Genomic DNA, 21,037 nt, shown 5'->3' on the forward strand with positions numbered 1-21,037 from the left:
GAAGGATGAATACCCACTTTTACAACAATATGGATGGGACTGGAGGAGATTATGCTAAGTGAAATAAGTCAAGCAGAGAAAGTCAATTATCATATGGTTTCACTTACTTGTGGAACATAAGGAATAGCACAGAGGACATTAGGAGAAGGAAGGGAAAAATGAAGAGAGGGAAATTGGAAGGAGAGATGAACCATGAGAGACTGTGGACTCTGAGAAACAAACTGAGGGTTTTAGAGGGGAGGCGGGTGGGGGGATGTGCTAGCCCGGTGATGGGTATTAAGGAGGGCATGTACTGCATAGAGCACTGGGTGTTGTACGAAAACAATGAATCGTGGATCACTGCATCGAAAACTGGTGATGTATGGTGACTAACATAACATAATAAAATAAAATTTAAAAAAAAGATATGTCCCTTTGTTGCATTGCAGTAACTATTACTATTCATTTTCATTGTTGTGCAATGTATTACATTATATGAATGCATCAAATTGTATTTATAAGTTTTATTGTTGCTGGGCATTTGGATTGCTCCTAGTGTTATCAGTGTGGCTTATCAGAGAAGGATATTCTGATCATCAGATTTGTGAGATCTCTTGTAGATTTCTTTTCTTTTTTAAGAATATCTGCTTATGGGGTGCCCGGTGGCTCAGTCATTAAGCATCTGCCTTCAGCTCAGGTCATGATCCCAGGATCCCAGGAGCCCCACATCAGGCTCCCTGCTCAGCGGGGAGTCTGCTTCTCCCTCTCCCACTTCTCCTGCTTGTGTTCCCTCTCTTGCTGTCTCTCTCTCTCTCTCTCTCTCTCCACAAAAATAAATAAATAAAATGGTTAAAAAAAAGAATATCTGCTTATGTGAGGCAAGGAGGAAGAACTTGCTGAAAACAGGAGTGGGATCTTACTCAGGGACCGGGATCTAGACTGAGAGTCCAGGAAGCCCAGTGCTACAGCCCATGCCTTGCCAGGAGACAGTAGTCTGCCCAGGAGTCACATTCCCAAGACGATTGGAACATTCCTTCCCAGAGATGTATGGACCCGCTCCTTCTCAATTTTATCCATTACTTAGCAAGCAATGTCTATGGACCAAACAGCAGAAACCTTGATCTGAATAACAATTCTTCATGCTTTGAAAAAAATGAGTCTCTCTTGGTCACATTCCTACCAAGGTGGCCATATAGGAAGGAGGCAATAAGGTCTCCCATGGCTTCACCCCAGATCCTTCTGGACCTAACAGTCCACATTCCCAACTCAGGGAAGACAACTGGCTAAATTTTCCAAGCAGACAAGTCTTGTATGTGCACATGTGTGCACAATGAAAATCTAAGGTGGAGACCCAGAGAGCTATTCTTGTTCATCTGGCCACCATGACTGTGTTTTCCAATGAATGTCTTTGAACTAATGGTATTTTATTTTTTAACAGAGGCACTTCTCAGGCCAGCTTATTAAGTCTTGTTCTGCCTATTTTAGTACCATTGTGTTCAGGTCACAACTTCTGGTTCTGATCAAGTAGAAGGCAGTCAAACCTAGTGAGCAGGTCCCAGGCTGATGAGTCAGAGCAGAACCCTGCTGAGCTGGATGACCTGGAGTGAGTTACTTACTCTTTCTGAAGCTCAGTTTCTTCAGAGGTTTAAAAAAAAAGGAAAAAAAAAAAAACCTTACTTCATGAGTAGGTCAGATTCAGTGCAAATGTATGTAAAGTATTTAACAATTCCTGACACAAGAGGGAAAACTAATACATCATGAAGATTATTGTTGATATTAAAAACACAATAACTTTGGACTCCTGAATGGCTCAGTGGTTAAGCATCCAACTCTTGGTTTTGGCTCAGGTCATGATCTCAGGGTCGTGAGACCGAGCCCTGCATCAGGCTTTGTGCTCAGTGCAGAGTCTGCTTCAGATTCTCTCCCTCTCCCTCTGCCCACCCCCCCTTTCTAAAATTAAATAAATAAAATCTCTAAAAAAATTTACAAAATTTATCTAGCAGTTCCTTTCCTTAGGCCTATGGTCAGACCTATTGCTAAATATAAAGTTTTAGAATGCAGCTATACAAAATCTACTCTGACCTTTAGCATTTTATATTCCCTATGCTAATTTGAATTCATAGTGAAGTGGAAAATGATGTCCAGTGTCAGTGAAAAGCTTTGTGTTGTTCTCACTTCTGATTACAAGACAGACCAAATTTACATCTCTTTCCATTAGGTTTATAATTGGAGATTTGTTGGATTCCGAAAACGACATCTTTGAGCAGTCAAAAGAATGGGACTCTCATGGATCAGAAGAGCCACAGAAGGCCTTTGACCACGGGACAGAGCTGATCCCATGGTACGTGCTGTCCATCCGAGCTGATGTGCACCAGTTCCTGCTGCAGGGGGCCACTGTCATCCACTACGACCAGGACACGCACCTGTCAGCCCGCTGCTTCCTCCAGCTTCAGCCTGACAACAGCACCTTGACCTGGATAAAGCCTACCACTGCCTCCCCAGCCAGTGCTAAAGCAAAACTTGGTGTGCTTAGTAACACCTCTGAGCCTGGCAAATTCCCGTTACTGGGCAATGCTGGATTAAGTGGCCTGGCAGAGGGGGTCCTGGATCTGTTTTCAGCAAAGGCTGTGTACATGGGACACCCTAGCATTGATATACACACTGTGTGTGTTCAGAACAAACTGGGTAGCATGTTTCTCTCAGAGACTGGCGTGACACTGCTCTATGGGCTCCAGACCACGGACAATAGATTATTGCACTTTGTGGCACCCAAGCACACAGCTAAGATGCTCTTCAGTGGATTGCTAGAACTCACAAGGGCCGTGAGGAAGATGAGGAAGTTCCCTGACCAGAGACAGCAGTGGCTGCGGAAACAGTATGTCAGCCTCTACCAGGTAGGGGTGCAGCCTTCCCCACTCCTTCTCAAGATAGTAATCTTGCAAAACCACACTGGGACCACCAGGGTTCACCCTCACACTCTGGCACATACTATATGAATGGTACTGGGCACCTTTGACTTCTCTCTGTGCCTCAGTTTCTGATCTAGAAAATGAGAGTGATAACAATACCCATTCATAGGGTGGCCCTGGGGTCTGAGTTAATATGTGTAAAGCCATAATGTCAGCTGCTATGTGTAAAGAATAGTGTCTGGCTCATAGTAGGTCCTATTATTATTTTGTATGAACATAGCGACCGGTCATTGTACTTCTCACATTGGAAAGAAACCAGTTAATATAAGCATTGTCACTTACTCAGTTTCCATCAGAAGCATTAGAGTGTGAGTATTTTTATTATTAATTAGGGACTAGCTGATACATTGGAAATCTTCACTTTGGAAACTGAAATCCCGCTTCATCCCCTAATATGCTATATGACTCTCAGAGCATTAATTTACTGTGTGTTGCTGCCTCACTGTAGAGCTTCTAAGTTTAAAAGAAACTTTCCCAAATGTGGGGTAACTCATGCATGGAGTTCTGCCTCGCCGGGTTATTATATTGGCAGCAGTCCTTACGAGGCCATGCCTCACAGTCAGTTGCTTAACCTGAGTGTGTTTCTCACTAACCCTAAAATTCTCGGGTACTTCAACACTCCAGCTAAGGCTGGCTGCAGGACTGGGCTGCGCGAGGTGTGGGAAGAGACACAGGCATCACCAGAGCGGTATGCTTGTGGAGGACGAAGGGCGGCTGGCTGGGAAAGTGAGTCAGAAACCCTGCCTTGAGGGGACACTGTTGATGGTGCTGCCAAATGAGTTGTATCCAAGTATTCAGTTTTTCTTTGTTATGCTTTACATCTTTTGGGCAAAAAATTCTCTTTTTTACTAATGTCACCACAAATAGAACTATAACTTAAGTTACTCAGATGACTGATTTCATGTACTTTCCACAGTTCTAACATGTTTCCAACAAGCAAAGACTTTCCCCCCCGGAATGCTCCTCTTTCCCCTTTCCCTACACCCATGCAATACTTATGAATAGAGATCATATCCTGAATAACTAACTTATTAAATTGATTAATAAGCACATAGGCCTATCTACACGATGATGCTAGGACTGCACAGCACAAAGCCTGTTTCAGTTAACTCATCCTAAAACGGAAACCAAAATATGAGCTTCCTGTCCACTCTGCAGGGAGATTCCAGTGTGGTCAGCTGCTTGGAAAAAAGGTCTTCAGGAGCTATTGTAAATATTGATCTTTAATTATAATCATTTCTCAGCCTTCCAGAATCATACAGATCCATTCAACCTGGACATAAACCAAAGTTTCTGAGCTCAGGTACAATCACGGTCACAAGCCTGACATGGTTTATTGGCTCCATTTGTTTCCTTCCCCATCTTATAGCATAAAGTAACTGAATTAACACCTAAGGCATACGTGGTTTCTCATTCACCCTGGCAACCTACAGTTTTTGCTGAAAGGAGGCACCAGCTGAGACCAGGAACAGCAGAAGAGGTAAAAGGCTCCGCTGGAGCAGAGACAAAGGAAATGACCTGGAGCCGACTCAGTCTTTCCTAGTTGCAAACACAGCTAGCTACACCCCCCCACCCCCATCCCTCCACCGCTGCTTGGAAACAAGCCATTACAGTGTAAAGAAAAAGCAGCTCCATATACCTCAGCCACTTCTGAAAACACACAGGTGATTGTCTTCCTCAAAACATTGTTCTGCATGAGCCACCCAGGAAGACAAGGAAACAGACCCTCAAGATTAAAAAAAAAAAAAAAAAAAAAAGTGAAAAATGTTAGCGAATGGTTATCTTCCCATTATGTAGACCAGCTCCCAAATTGTCTCAGAGAACATCAGAAAGATGCTGCCAATATGGTACTTGGAGAACAAAAGGTCAAATAGGCATCCTGTTAAATGCCCCTCTTGATGATTTATGATACTGCTTAGCACACTTAAGGCTCCTGAGAAGTCCTAAGGTACAAAAGAAATTAATTTAAATGTATCTGTATGTTCAAGAAATTTATAAACAGTCTTGCATTCTTCCAAACTCATGTTAACAGCCCTGTAAGAATATTTCTTTATCCCCAGTTTGGGAAGGGCTTATATAGAGAATAATCTTTCTGGGGTGCCTGGATGGCTCAGTCTGTTGAGTATCAACTCTTGGTTTTGGCTCAGGTCATGATCTCAGGGCCATGAGATTGAGCCCCACATTGAGCTCCACCTTCAGCGAGGAACCTCAGCTGAGTTCTCAGCTCTGCTTAAGACCCTCTCTCCCTCTCCCTTTGCACCCCCCAAATAAATAAATAAATCTTTAAAAGAAAAAAGAAAATTATCTTTCTGACATTGGAGTCCTCTTGAGTGATGAATGTGTATGAAGTTGCTCTTTTCTTTTTTTAAAGATTTTATTTATTTGAGAGAGAGCATGAAGGGGGGGCAGAGGGAGAGGGAGAAGCAGATTCCCCAGTGAGCAGGGAGCCCGACCTGGGGCTCAATCCCAGGACCCTGGGATCATGACCTGAGATGAAGGCAGATGCTTAACGGACTGAGCCACCCAGGTACCCCATGAAGTTGCTTTCAAATGCAAGTATTTTAGTAATAATAAGTGTATTTGATCTAATGGAAATAGTAACAGGAGATAAAGCAAAAGACAAGAAAGAACAGTAACATTTATAATGAAGCCTAGGAATACAGGAAAATAAAAGAAGGTAAGCCCCAGAGATTTGATGTGGGGTATGGAACAAAGACTGGTATCATGAGCTTTGGCTTGAGGTTGCATAGGCAGAGCTGAGAACCCATAATCTTGGGTATTTGGAAAGATCTCTGGGAATCTGAAAAGGTTCAGAACAGGGTTCTCAGGTGAACTTTGGTTGTAAGCAACAGAAACAGATTCTGAAAATCTGTTTTCAGGAAACAGAGAAAAAAGTTTTAAGGCCAGCCTTAAAAAAGCAGGGGTGGGGGGGGAGGATTTATTAAAAGGATTAGATTAGTTAAATGGTCTCCAAAATATCATATGCAAAGATAATGCCAAGAGGTAAAAGTGCATGAATACTTTTTAAGGAATCAGTTTCCTGATCCTAATGTCCACATGAACTTCTTTTATTTTTCTGTATTTCTAGGCTTCATTATAAATGTCACTATTTCTTATCTTTTGCTTTATCTCCTGTTACTATTTCCATTAGATCAATTTACATTTACTAGTACTAAAATACTTGTGTTTGAAAGTAACTGTTTGGGACTTCTGGGTGGCTCAATGGGTTAAGTGTCTGCCTTCAGCTCAGGTCATGATCCCAGGCCTGGGATAGAGCCCTGAATCGGGCTCCCTGCTCAGCGGGCAGTCGGCTTCTACCTTTGCCTGCCACTCCCCCTGCTCTCTCTCTCTCACTGTCTGACAAATAAATAAATAAATAAAATCTTTTTTAAAAAATGAAAGTAACTATTTTCTAAAACTGAGAATGTAATTTCACTCACAATAGACCTTCTCCCAAATTAAAAAGAGAGAAGGTACATCTTTCACCCATCCCAACCAAGTTTATTGTTTTCAACAAATTAGAAGAGTCAAACTACGTTTCAGTTCCCAGAAAGTCTCCTTTAAAGATTAAACAAAGGCATATGCCTTTTCCAGTCCTGAAATATTTCTATTAAAGGTAAAGCTTAACCCATGTTAGGATGTTCTGAATTTAGAATACCAAAGCAGTAGAGGCTAATTCTTTTATATGTACATGGTATGGGTCTAGTAAACTTTTGTATTAAAGATTTTCTTTTTTTAGAGCAGTTATAGGTTCACAATAAAATTGAGAGGAATGTACAGAGATTTCCCATAAGCCTCCTGCCCCCCATGCATGAATAGTGACCCCCACAGTCAACATCACTCAGCAGAATGGTACATATTTTACAAAGGATGAATCTACATTGGTATATTACGATCACCCAAAATCCATAGTTTACCATAGGATTCATTCTTGGCGCTGTATATTGTATAGGTTTGTACAAACATATAACATATATCGATCATTATAATATCACATGGAATATTTTAACTACCCTAAAACTTCTCTGTGCCCTGCCTATTAATCTCTTCCTCCCACCCTACCTCACCCTACCTGCCCCCCCAGCCCCTGCAAACCACTGATCTTTTTACTGTCTCCATAGTTCTGACTTTTTCAGAATGTCATTTCATTGGAATCATAGAATATGTAGCCTTTTCAGATTGGCTTCTTTCACTTTTATGCATTTAAGATTCCTCCATGTCGTCTCATGACTTGATAGCTCATTTCTTTTTATGGCTAAGTAATACTCCATTGTGTGGAAGTACCACAGTTTGTTTATCCATTTACCTACTGAAGGACATCTTTGTTTCTTTCAAGTTTTAATATTGTGAATAAAGCTGCTATAAATGTTCATGTTCAAGTTTCTGTGTGGACCTAAGATTTCAGCTCTTTTGGATAAGTACCAAGGAGCATGACTGCTGGATTGTATGGTAAAAGAATGCTTACTTTTGTAATAAACCGCCTCACTGCCTTCCAAAGTGGCTGTGCCATTTTGCTTTCCTACTAGGATGAATCCTTGTTGCTATTGCCCCACATCCCCACCAGCATGTGGTGGTGTCAGTGTTGTGGATTTTTCCATTCTAATAGGTGTTGTAGTGGTATCTTCTTTTAATTTGCAGTTCCCTGATGCTATATGATGTGGAACATCTTTTCATATACTTAATTCCCATCTGTATCTCTTCTTTAGTGAAGTGTCTGTTGAGGTCTTTGGAATTTTTTTTTAATTGGGTTGTTAGTTTTCTTATTGTTGAGTTTTAAGTTTTCATTGTATACATGTATTTTTTAGAGTAGTATACTGTGTTTATAAAAAATGCTCATATAAGTGTACAGGTGCTGTTCCAACCTGTATTGTACAAGGTCAGCTGTGGTTTTATTTCTTCATTCCCACACTCTTTTTGCTCACTTTCAGTTTTTTTATTATGTTATGTTAATCACCATACATTGCATCATTAGTTTTTGATGTAGTGTTCCATGATTCATTGTTTGTGTATAACACCCAGTGCTCCGTGCAGAACGTGCCATCCTTAATACCCATCACCAGGCTAACCCATTCCCCCACCCCCCCCACAACTTCAGCAACCCTCAGTTTGTTTCCTGAGGTTAAGAATTCCTCATATCAGTGAGGTCATATGATACATGTTTTTCTCTGATTGACTTATTTCACTAAGCATAACACCCTCCAGTTCCATCCACATTGTTGCAAATGGCAAGATCTCATTCCTTTTGATGGCTGCATAATATTCCATTGTGTATATATACCACGTCTTCTTTATCCATTCATCTGTCGATGGACATCTTGGCTCTTTCCACAGTTTGGCTATTGTGGACATTGCTGCTATAAACATCGGGATGCACGTACCCCTTTGGATCCCTACATTTGTATCTTTGGGGTAAATACCCAGTAGTGCAATTGCTGGATCATATGGTAGCTCTATTTTCAACTTTTTGAGGAACCTCCATACTGTTTTCCAGAGTGGTTGCACCAGCGTGCATTCCCACCAACAGTGTAGGAGGGTTCCCCTTTTTCCGCATCCCCACCAACATCTCTTGTTTCCTGACCTGTTAATTTTAGCCATTCTGACTGGTGTGAGGTGATATCTCATTGAGGTTTTGATTTGGATTCCCCTGATACCAAGCGATGTTGAGCACTTTTTCATGTGTCTGTTGGCCATTTGGATGCCTTCTTTGGAAAAATGTCTGTTCATGTCTTCTGCCCATTTCTTTTTTTTAAAATTTTTATTGTTATGTTAATCACCATATATTACATCATTAGTTTTTGATGTAGTGTTGCATGATTCATTGTTTGTTCATAACACCCAGTGCTCCATGCAGAATGTGCCCTCTTTAATACCCATCACCAGGCTAACCCATCCCCCTAGCCTCCTCCCCTCTAGAACCCTCAGTTTCTTTTTCAGAGTCCATCATCTCTCATGGTTCGTCTCCCCCTATGACTTACTCCCCTTCATTCTTCCTCTCCTGCTCTCTTCTTCTTTTTCTTTTTTCTTAAAATATGTTGCGTTATTTGTTTCAGAAGTACAGAACTGTGATTCAACAGTCTTGCACAATTCACAGTGCTCACCGTAGCACATACTCTCCCCAATGTCTATCACCCAGCCACCCCATCCCTCCCACCCCCAACCACTCCATAACACTCAGTTTGTTTCCTGAGATTAAGAATTCCTCATATCAGTGAGGTCATACGATACATGTCTTTCTCTGATTGACTTATTTCACTAAGCATAACACCCTCCAGTTCCATCCACATCGTTGCAAATGGCAAGATCTCATTCCTTTTGATGGCTGCATAATATTCCATTGTGTATATATACCACATCTTCTTTTTCCATTCATCTGTCAATGGACATCTTGGCTCTTTCCACAGTTTGGCTCTTGTGGACATTGCTGCTATAAACATTGGGGTGCACGTACCCCTTTGGGTCCCTACATTTGTATCTTTGTGGTAAATAACCAGTACTGCAATTGCTGGATCATATGGTAGCTCTAATTTGAACTGTTTGAGGAACCTCCATACTGTTTTCCAGAGTGGTTGCACCAGCTTGCATTCCCACCAACACTGTAGGAGGGTTCCCCTTTCTCCACATCCCCACCAACATCTCTTGTTTCCTGACCTGTTAATTTTAGCCATTCTGACTGGCGTGAGGTGATATCTCATTGAGGTTTTGATTTGGATTCCCCTGATACCAAGCGATGTTGAGCACTTTTTCATGTGTCTGTTGGCCATTTGGATGTCTTCTTTGGAAAAATGTCTGTTCATGTCTTCTGCCCATTTCTTGATTGGATCATTTGTTCTTTGGGTGTTGAGTTTAAGGAGTTCTTTATAGATTTTGGATACTAGCCCTTTATCTGATATGTCATTTGCAAATATCTTCTCCCATTCTGTCGGTTGTCTTTTGGTTTTGTGAACTGTTTCTTTTGCTGTGCAAAAGCTTTTTATCTTGATGAAGTCCCAATAGTTCATTTTTGCCCTTGCTTCCCTTGCCTTTGGTGATGTTTCTAGGAAGAAGCTGCTGCAGCTGCGGTCGAAGAGGTCGCTGCCTGTGTTCTCCTTTAGGATTTTGATCGACACCTGTCTCACATTTAGGTGTTTCAACCATTTTGAGTCTATTTTTGTGTGTGGTGTAAGGAAATGGTCCAGTTTCATTCTTCTGCATGTGGCTGTCCAATTTTCCCAACACCATTTGTTGAAGAGACTGTCTTTTTTCCATTGGACATTCTTTCCTGCTTTGTCACAGATTAGTTGACCATAGAGTTGAGGGTCCATTTCTGGGCTCTCGATTCTGTTCCATTGATCTATGTGTCTGTCTTTGTGCCAGCACCATACTGTCTTGATGATGACAGCTTTGTAATAGAGCTGGAAGTCCAGAATTGTGATGCCACCAGCTTTGCTTTGCTTTTTCAACATTCCTCTGGCTATTCGGGGTCTTTTCTGGTTCCATACAAATTTTAGGATTATTTGTTCCATTTCTTTGAAAAAAATGGATGGTATTTTGATGGGGATTGCATTGAATGTGTAGATTGCTCTAGGTAGCATTGACATCTTCACAATCTTTGTTCTTCAAATCCATGAGCATGGAACGTTTTTCCATTTCTTTGTGTCTTCCTCAATTTCTTTCATGAGTATTTTATAGTTTTCTGAGTACAGATCCTTTGCCTCTGTGGTTAGATTTATTCCTAGGTATCTTATGGTTTGGGGTGCAATTGTAAATGGTATTGACTCCTTAATTTCTCTGTCTTCTGTCTTGTTGTTGGTGTATAGGAATGCCACTGATTTCTGTGCATTGATTTTATATCCTGCCACTACTGAATTCCTGTATGAGTTCTAGCAGTTTTGGGGTGGAGTCTTTTGGGATTTCCACATAAAGTATCATATCATCTGCAAACAGTGAGAGTTTGACTTCTTCTTTGCCATTTTGGATGTCTTTGATTTCTTTTTGTTGTCTGATTGCTGTGGCTAGGACTTCTAATACTACGTTTAATAGCAGTGGTGATAGTGGACATCCCTGCCGCGCTCCTGACCTTAGGGGGAAAGCTCTCAGATTTTCCCCCATTGAGAATGATATTTGTTATAGGTTTTTCATAGATGGCTTTTATGATATTGAGATATGTACCCTCTATCCCTATACTCTGAAGAGTTTTGATCAAGAAAGGATGCTGTACTTTGTCAAATGCTTTTTCTGCATCTATTAAGAGGATCATATGATTCTTGTTCTTTCTTTTGTTAATGTATTGTATCACGTTGATTGATTTGCAGATGTTGAACCAACCTTGCAGCCCAGGGATAAATCCCACTTGGTCGTGGTGAATAATCCTTTTAATGGACTGTTGGATCCTATTGGCTAGTATTTTGGTGAGAATTTTTGCATCCATGTTCATCAAGGATATTGGTCTGTAATTCTCCTTTTTGATGTGGTCTTTGTCTGGTTTTGGGATCAAGGTAATGGTGGCCTCATAAAACGAGCTTGGAAGTTTTCCTTCCATTTCTATTTTTTGGAACAGTTTCAGAAGAATAGGTATTAATTCTTCTTTAAATGTTTGGTAGAATTCCCCTGGGAAGCCATCTGGCCCTGGGCTTTTGTTTCTCGGGAGATTTTTGATGACTGCTTCAATTTCCTTAGTGGTTATAGGTCTGTTCAGGTTTTCTATTTCTTCCTGGTTCAGTTTTGGTAGTTGATACATCTCCCGGAATGCATCCATTTCTTCCAGGTTATCTAATTTGCTGGCATAGAGTTGCTCATAATATGTTCTTATAATTGTTTGTATTTCTTTGGTGTTGGTTGTGATCTCTCCTCTTTCATTCATGATTTTGTTGATTTGGGTCCTTTCTCTTTTCTTTTTGATAAGTCTGGCCAGGGGTTTATCAATCTTATTAATTCTTTCAAAGAACCAGCTCCTAGTTTCATTGATCTGTTCTACTGTTCTTTTGGTTTCTATTTCATTGATTTCTGCTCTCGTCTTTATTATTTCTCTTCTCCTGCTGGGTTTAGGCTTTATTTGCTGTTTTTTTTTTTTTTTTTTTTTTTTTTCTAGCTCCTTTAGGTGTAGGGTTAGGTTGTGTATTTGAGACCTTTCTTGTTTCTTGAGAAAGGCTTGTATTGCTATATACTTTCCTCTCAGGACTGCCTTTGCTGCATCCCAAAGATTTTGAACAGTTGTGTTTTCATTTTCATTGGTTTCCATGAATTTTTTTAATTCTTCTTTAATTTCCTGGTTGACCTATTCATTCTGTAGTAGGATGCTCTTAAGCCTCCATGTATTTGAGTTCTTTCTGACTTTCCTCTTGTGATTGAGTTCTAGTTTCAAAGAATTGTGGTCTGAAAATATGCAGGGAATGATCCTAATCTTTTGGTACCGGTTGAGACCTGATTTGTGACCTAGGATGTGATCTATTCTGGAGAATGTTCCATGGGCACTAGAGAAGAATGTGTATTCTGTTGCTTTAGTATGGAATGTTCTGAATATATCTGTGAAGTCCATTTGGTCCAGTGTGTCATTTAAAGTCTTTATTTCCTTGTTGATCTTTTGCTTAGATGATCTGTCCATTTCAGTGAGGGGGGTGTTAAAGTCCCCCACTATTATTATATTGTTGTCAATGTGTTTCTTTGCTTTTGTTATTAATTGGCTTATAATTGGCTGCTCCCATGTTAGGGGCATAGATTTTTTCAATTGTTAGATCTTCTTGTTGGATAGACCCTTTAAGTAGGATATAGTGTCCTTCCTCATCTCTTATTACAGTCTTTGGTTTAAAATCTAATTTGTCTGATAGAAGGATTGCCACCCCAGCTTTCTTTTGGTGTCCATTAGCATGGTAAATGGTTTTCCACCCCCTCACTTTTAATCTGGGGTGTCTTTGGGTCTAAAATGAGTCTCTTGCAGACAGCATATCGATGGGTCTTGTTTTTTTATCCAGTCTGATAATCTGTGTCTTTTGATTGGGGCATTTAGCCCATTTACATTCAGGGTAACTATTGAAAGTTATGAATTTAGTGCCATTGTATTGCCTGTAAGGTGACTGTTACTGTATATTGTCTGTGTTCCTTTCTGGTCTATGTTGCTTTTAGGCTCTCTCTTTGCTTAGAGGACCCCTTTTAATATTTCTTGTAGGGCTGGTTTTGTGTTTGCAAATTCCTTTAGTTTTTGTTTGTCCTGGAAGCTTTTTATCTCTCCTTCTATTTTCAGTGACAGCCTAGCTGGATATAATATTCTTGGCTGCATATTTTTCTCATTGAGTGCTCTGAAGATATCATGCCAGTCCTTTCTGGCCTGCCAGGTCTCTGTGGATAGGTCTGTTGCCAGTCTAATGTTTCTACCATTGTAGATTACAGATCTCTTTTCCCGAGCTGCTTTCAGGATTTTCTCTTTGTCTCTGAGACTCGTTAAGTTTTACTATTAGATGTTGAGGTGTTGACCTATTTTTATTGATTTTGAGAGGGGTTCTCTGTGCCTCCTGGATTTTGATGCCTGTTTCCTTCCCCAAATTAGGGAAGTTCTCTGCTATAATTTGCTCCAATATACCTTCTGCCCCTCTCTCTCTTTCTTCTTCTCCTGGGATCCCAATTATTCTAATGTTGTTTCGTCTTATGGTATCGCTTATCTCTCGAATTCTGCCCTCATGATCCAGTAGGTATTTATCTCTCTTTTTCTCAGCTTCTTTATTTTCCATCATTTGGTCTTCTATATCACTAATTCTCTCTTCTGCCTCATTTATGCTAGCAGTTAGTGCCCCCATTTTTTATTGCACCTCACTAATAGCCTTTTTGATTTTGACTTGGTTAGATTTTAGTTCTTTTATTTCTCCAGAAAGGGTTTCTCTAATATCTTCCATGCTTTTTTCAAGCCCAGCTAGGATCTTTAAAATCATGATTCTGAGCTCTAGTTCTGACATCTTACTAATGTCCATATTGATTAGGTCCCTGGCAGTCAGTACTGCCTCTCGTTCTTTTTTTTTTTTTTTTGAGATTTTTTTTTCCATCTTGTCATTTTGTCCAGAGAAGAATAGATAAATGAGAGAACAAAATGCTAACAGGGTAACAACGACCCTAGAAAAATATATACTAAACAAATCAGAAGAGACCTGAAACTGGGGGGAAAGAAAGGGAAAGAAAGAAAAAAGAAAAAGAAAAAGATAAGAAAAAAAAAGAATATGATCAAATATGATCAGGCTGGTGCATAGATCAGTGCCACAGACTAGATTTTGGGCGTATTTTTGTCTGTTAGAAGAAAGTGCCTCCCAAAATTTTAAAGAAAGAAAAACTTATATATGTACAAAAATAAGGGTAAATATGATGAAGGGATGGAATATGACTGTAAAGATGTAAATTATAAAAGATTTTATAAAAGGAATTTTAAGATAAGAAGTTGGTTGAAAAAAGAAAGAAGAGGAATTAAAAAGAAGGGGGGGAAAGAATGTGATCAGGCAGGAGACTAGAACAAAGCCATACACTAGAGATTTAGGGTATATTTTGGTCTGTTAGAAGAAACTGTATCTCAAAATTTTAAAGCAAGAACAACATATATATATATATATGTATATATACCAAAAATAAGGTTAACTACTATGAAGGGATAGAATATGACTCTAAAAATGAAAAATAAAAAAGATTTTTTTAAAAAGGGATTGATAAGATGGTTGAAAAAGGGGAAAAGAAAATTTCAAAAAAAAAAGAAAATTAAAAAAATTAACTTTGAAAGACTAAAGAATCATGGTAAAAAAGCCATGAATTCTATGTGCAGCATTCCCCTAGCGCTGGACTTTTGCAATTCTCATTGATCTGTAAACTTGGTCTTGGGGGGCTGTTCTTGCTCATCTTCTGGGGGAGGGGCCTGTTGCTGTGGTTCCCAAATGTCTTTGCCGGAGGCGGAATTGCCCTGCCCTTGTAGGTCTCGGCTAAGTAATCTGCTCGGGTTTGCTCTCGGGATCTTTTGTTCCCTGCAAGCTTTTGGTACAGGTTTGGAGGACGAGAGTGAAAATGGCGGCCTCCCAATCTCTGCCCCAGAGGAGCTGAGAACTCGGGGCCTCACTACTCAGTGCGCCCCCAGAGAAAAGCAGTCAGTCACTCCTGTCCACCTGGTCTCCGGCTGCACTCCGTGCTCACCCGGCCTGTGACTGAGCGTTTCTATCTCTGGCACATGACCCCATGTGGAGTCTCCAAACCCAGCAGATCCCTGTGGTGAGCTCCCGCGCCGCTCCGCCCAAGGGAGGAAGGGGAGTCTCCCCGGATCTGCTGCTTGTTGGGTCCCTGCTGGAGGAGCAGTGGCCCGACTGTGCCACGGATCCCCATTTATGGCAACCGCGAGCTGAGAGCCCGCTCCTCGGCTCCATCCCTGCAGCCAACTTCCCTGCTCTGATACCTGGGAGCTTTGTGCCGCACTCAGGCACCCCCGGTCTTTCTGTGACCCCGAGGGTCCTGAGACCACACTGTCCCAGAGGGGATTCCACCCCCCACTTAGCCACTGGAGCGACGTCCCTCAGTGGAGCCAACTTCTAAAAGTTCCGATTTTGTGCTCTGCTGCTCTATCACTTGCCAGAAGCAGCCAACGGAGGCCCCCTTCCCCACCATCTATCCTCCCAAATATCACCTCGGATTTACTTCTCCGCATGTCCTACCTTCCAGAAAGTGGTCGCTTTTCTGTTCAGAGAGTTGCTGCTATTCTTTTCTTCAATCTCCTGTTGAGTTCGTAGGCGTTCAGAATGGTTTGATCCCTATCCAGCTGAATTCCTGGGACCAGACAAAATCCAGGTCTCCTACTCCTCTGCCATCTTGCTCCTCCCCTTCACTTTCATTCATTGTATATTTTGGATAACAGTTCTTTATCAGATGTTTCTTTGGCAAACATTTTCTCCCAGTCTGTGGCTTATCTTCTAATTCTCTTGACAATGTTTTTTCCAGAGCAGAAGTTTTAAATTTTAATGATGGGATCTATTAAATTTTTAAAGTGTTAGTTAAAACCCATAGATAACATTTTTACAAAATTTCTTTCAGCATATGATATTCAATAAGGTAGTTAAAATTTATTTATGAAATTGTGGCATGAAATGTTGATTCCACTTTAAAGTCAATTATAGTGACTTGTTCACAGGGAATAGGCCTGCATCAGGAAAGAATGATCTCCAACCTTCATTCTCAGTAGCATTGTATTCAGGATTCATTTTTCAAGGAGGGAGATTCAGATTGACTTATTTGGATCTTATGCCAACCATTGGTCAAGGGAAGATGTTTCATCTTGATTGATAAACTCAAGACTGTACCCAGGGGCTCCTGGGTGTCTCAGTTGGTTAAGTGTCTGCCTTTCCCTCAGGTCATGATCTCAGGGTCCTGGGATCCAGCCCACCATTGGACTGCCTGCTTATCAGGGAGCCTGCTTCTCCCTCTCCCTGTGCCCCTCACCACCCAGCTAGTGTGCATTCCCTATCTCTCTCTCTCTCTCAAATAAATAAATAAAATCTTTAAAAAAAAAAAAAGACTGTATTCAGTGGAAAGAGATACAGTAAAATTGAGGTATGGTTAGAGAAAAGAGAAATGATTAATAGAAGGCATAAATCCCAGATGTCCATCAGAGATCACCAAAAGATTTCCCACATCAAGCATCCAAGTCACTCAGCATCCTGGGATCCATAACAGGATGCAGGAAGTGGGAGGTCACACCTCAAATCATAAAATGAGATAGCAATTGAACGTTAGGGTGAAGGAGCCAGCACACACACACACAAAGACCCTTTATTATTTACAGAGCATCTACAACAAAGCAAACCTATTTACAAGCTCCTCTTTGGAGTTGCAAAGGAGAGCTGGCCTTAAAAGCTTGCAGAAAGTAAAGACAGTAAATTGTGGAAATTAATTTTAAAAGGTCCATTTTATACAACCTGTGAAATTTCATCCATATTGGCTTTAATTCGTACATGACTTTTTGTGGTTTTATTAACCAGCCTCCCTGACTTAGAGGGAGAATTGTTGGCAGTTGTTTAATGAGTAAATCCCTGCTGCTCCCCAGCGCATGTAGCTCAGAGTTACCTGGGGAGAAGCATGCCTGCTTCAAGACAAGGATCTTCTCGCTGTTCACAGCATCATAATATGCATGGTGTTCTCAGTGCCCTGGGCTCTCTATCCTTGGTTATCAGTCACTCAAGAGGACAGCAGCCCAGCTATTTTCTTTCTTTATTTTACTGAGTATAGTTGTTGACACATAATGTTACATTAGTTTCACGTGTGCACCAACTATTTAATAATATGTTTTCTCTATGGTTATCTCCCAGAACCCTCTGAAGTAAATGCCACATACTCTGTATTTCAAGTCATACTGTCCCAAGCATCAAACTAGGTAAAAAACAAACAACAACAATAAAAAAAGAAAAACCTTTCCTGAATATTCCTACAGTGGTAATTCTGGAATGTAACCTCTGAAACTGGGAAGGGAAGTCTATTTTCATCCCACTTGCCCGTAGCACATCCTTGGAACTCAGCAGGGATGTGACCAGGACAACAGGATGTGATGAGACTCCCAACAGAGTCTGACAGTTAGGACACAGGGCCACTTGGGTGGCCAGATCTCTAGTCTTCCGTAACTGCCTGTGCTCCTCCACCTCTGGGAATTTACTAGAAGCCATTCATCTGTTGACTTCCCCATTGCTTGCTGTTCCCTCATGCATTCAGAATGTGATTCTCTTACAGGAGGACGGACGGTATGAAGGCCCAACTTTGGCTCATGCTGTGGAGCTGTTTGGTGGCCGGCGATGGAGTACGCGCAATCCCAGCCTTGGGATATCCGCAAAGAGTGCTGAGAAGCCCAGTGTGCAGAGAAACAACACCTTGGGCATAAGCACCACCAAGAAAAAGAAGAAAACCCTTATAAGGGTAGAGTGTTATTTATGACGCCTCAGACCCCATCATCCAGGACTGTTGTATGGTCTACATCACCTTAGCGCATTTGGGGTGGGGACAAGATGGAACAAATGAAATGCAAGCACTTGCCAAGCACCTCCTGGTGCCAGGCCCAGTGTTGGGAATTGTGTCAACACCTGAAAAAGTCAGGGGCCTCAAACAGTGAGGACTCGGTAGGAGTCATGGTTAAGCCATCTACAGAGTGCTATGGGAGCAGACATAAGGAAGATCCAGGGCCAGGATGCAGACAGGAGAGGCTTCGCAGGGAAGCCGACAGATGGGTCTTGAAGGATCAGACAGACAGCGCTGTGAGGGCGGGAGGGGAGCATTTCTGGCAGAGGTGGCGGGAGGGAAGCACGAAAGACTTGGCTTGTGCAGGGAAGCATGCGGAGTTCTGGGTTCATGCTCCATGCTGGAGCATAGGCTCTGTGGTGGCAAGCAAAGGCTAAAAAGACCAGGGATCCGGTTATAAAGGTCTTAAAAGGCCAAAATGCTCAATGTAGAATACAACTTAAAATACAGTATCAAGAGAAGCAACCTAAATGTCCATCCATGAATGAAAGATCAAGGAAAGGTGAGGTATACATATATTGGAATAGTGTTCAGCCTTTAAAAAAGAAGGAATTCCTGGCACGCGACAATGTGGGTGAACCTGAAGGACATCACCCTAAGTGTAATAAGCCAGTCACAAAAGGACAAATGTGGCATGATTCCACTTAGATGAGGTACCTAGAGTGGTCAAGCTCTTGGAAACAGAAAGTAGGATGGTGGATGCCAGGGGCTGGGGGGAAAGGGCAAAGGGGAACCCATTTTCCATTGCGTCTAGAGTTTCAGTTTTGTAAGAGGAAAGAGTTCTAGAGATCTGCTGCACAGCAAAGCACATAGAGTTAGCACTACTCTATTGTACACTTAAAAATGGTTAAAGTGGTAGAATTTATGGTTTTTACCATGACAGAAAATATTTGGTTAGTTACCACTACATATTCTATATTCATTATATGGAGATTATCACTATAACATGATAGTATATTTTCTCCATGGTTATCTAGAAAAAGTCCCACATTTTGTGTATGAAAGGCTGTTGGTGCCTAAGCCAAGCTTTGTCTGCTTCATAATTTGGTCTCTATGTAGAGATGCCAGGGGCTGTGTGTCTGCTCTTGTCAGCCACCTCCCCCAGGGAGTGCTGCTATATCGGGAAAAACAAGTGGGGTAGTGTAACGTAAGACTCCTGGGTCAGCCTTCACAGGGGTCTGTACTGGTTTGGGGTGGGGGGCGTGTGGAAGGTGGGGCAGTCAGAAAATAGGGTCCTGCCTGAACCGCAGCAGTGCCGGGAGGGAGAGAAACCCAGAACGAGGAATATTGGCACGTGTGTGTTCCCAGGGTGAGAGTGGAGAGGCGGCTGACGACGAGATGGCCACGCGGAAGACCAAAATGCACAGGGAGAGTCGCAGCCGGAGTGGTTCCGACCCTCAAGACATGAATGAGCAAGAAGAATCCGGTAAAACCCCCTACCAACATCTGAGGGTTCTTTTTTTTGTTTTATAGGGAAAATATGCATCTGGTTTTCAATTGTGATTTAAGTACTGTGGACATTCTTAACAGAACTATTTGTCTTGTTAAGTATACTTATCTTTATTTATTTTTAAAGATTTTATTTATTTATTTGACAGAGAGAGACACAGCAAGAGAGGGAACACAAGTAGGGGGAGTGGGAGAGGGAGAAGCAGGCTTCCCACTGAGCAGGGAGCCCGACGCGGGTCTTGATCCCAGGACCCCAGGATCATGACCTGAGCCAAAGGCAGACGCTTAACGACTGAGCCACCCAAGTGCCCCTAAATATACTTATCTTTGTATTTAACTAGATAGTAGAACCCAAGAGGTACTTCTGCAAGCTCAGTGTGCTTGGAAGAAAATTCTCATTAATTAACTTGGCCTCATGGACAAAAGATATGAGATATACAAAATCAATGTGGTGGATTAGACCAGAGCAGTGATTCTCAACCACGGCTGAGATTATTTTTTAAAAATATCTGGATGCCCTGGTGGCACCCCAGCCCCACTGAGTCTAACACTCTCTGAACATCTCTATATTTTTAAGCTCCCCAAATCATTCTGATCTGCAGCCAAGGTTGAGAACCCACCACATGAGTCCACTCCTCAGAATATTTTGATGCTTCTTGTATAGCAATTGCTTACATAGAAGGATTTGCTCAGACATTCAGAAACAGCTTTGGTGTTTCTTTGATTTCGAGGGAAAGGATAACCTGGCGTCATTGTCTGGTTTCTGTGTTTCTCTCTCACAGAGGCAAATGCCTTCATGAGCCCTCCTAACACTCTGCCTTCCAGAAGAGCCCACTCTTTGACCACAGCTGGGTCTCCTAACTTGTCTGCCGGGACATCATCTCCCATCAGGCCAGTGTCCTCCCCTGTGCTGTCTTCTTCAAACAAGAGCCCGTCCAGGTGGGGCCTTAACATGATAAAACAGAAGGACCCTTCACATCATTCAAGTTATGTAGAAGGGCATCATCTTCCAGTGCTCTGTGTAAAGACTGTCTCTAATTTTGACTTAACAGTTACACTGAAAACTGAAAAAACTCCTATTTTTAAATGCTTCTAATTTTCCTGATTTTACACTCCTGTCTTCTCGCATTACTGTAATTGCTCCTAACCTAATTATTTGACAGACCAATCCTTCAGTAGGACTAACAAAACCCAAGCTGTGATTTTCTGAAGCTGCCTTGTCGAATATAGTAACCACTGGCCACAGCGGGGGAAAAAAGATGGTTCTTTAAATTTGATTTTAAGTCTATAAAAATTAAATAAAATTTAAAATTCAGTTCCTCAGTCACACTATGCCCATTAAAAGTGTTCTTAGCTACAAGTGGCCAGTGGCTGCTATACTGCACAATGCAGAAAGAGAACATTTCTATCATTGCAAAAAATTCTGTTGGATAGCGCTGTTCTAACTGAGGAATAAAGTAAGTTTTAAAGTAAGCCACTTTACCCTTTGCTGTTAGGTAAAATATATTTAATACTCTTCTCTATATAAGACAAGATACACCTGTCTGGAGAAATGAATGTATTAGAGCAAGTTAGGTATGTTAAGGTATAATTCTAAAGCTAGTGTTATAATAAATTATTTTATAAGGTCCATGCAAAGTACAGATTTGAAA

The 21,037-nt window shown here is 41.4% G+C and overlaps 1 protein-coding gene across 3 annotated transcripts in view; it reads left to right on the forward strand.

Annotated features, from left to right (window-relative positions):
- The window catches only part of PLCE1 (phospholipase C epsilon 1), a 338,579-nt gene that overhangs the window by 246,567 nt on the left and 70,975 nt on the right, over positions 1 to 21,037 (forward strand). For 2 of the 3 annotated variants that reach the window (XM_035724225.1, XM_027595213.1), the window contains 4 exons: positions 2,198 to 2,873; positions 17,655 to 17,837; positions 19,245 to 19,362; positions 20,168 to 20,324. In XM_035724225.1, coding sequence (XP_035580118.1) covers positions 2,198 to 2,873; positions 17,655 to 17,837; positions 19,245 to 19,362; positions 20,168 to 20,324 — 1,134 coding nt within the window. The remainder of the gene's footprint in view (positions 1 to 2,197; positions 2,874 to 17,654; positions 17,838 to 19,244; positions 19,363 to 20,167; positions 20,325 to 21,037) is intronic. The other variant, XM_027595222.1, reaches the window with a different exon arrangement.

Source organism: Zalophus californianus, chromosome 15, assembly GCF_009762305.2.
Source record: "Zalophus californianus isolate mZalCal1 chromosome 15, mZalCal1.pri.v2, whole genome shotgun sequence".
Lineage (NCBI taxonomy): Eukaryota > Metazoa > Chordata > Mammalia > Carnivora > Otariidae > Zalophus > Zalophus californianus.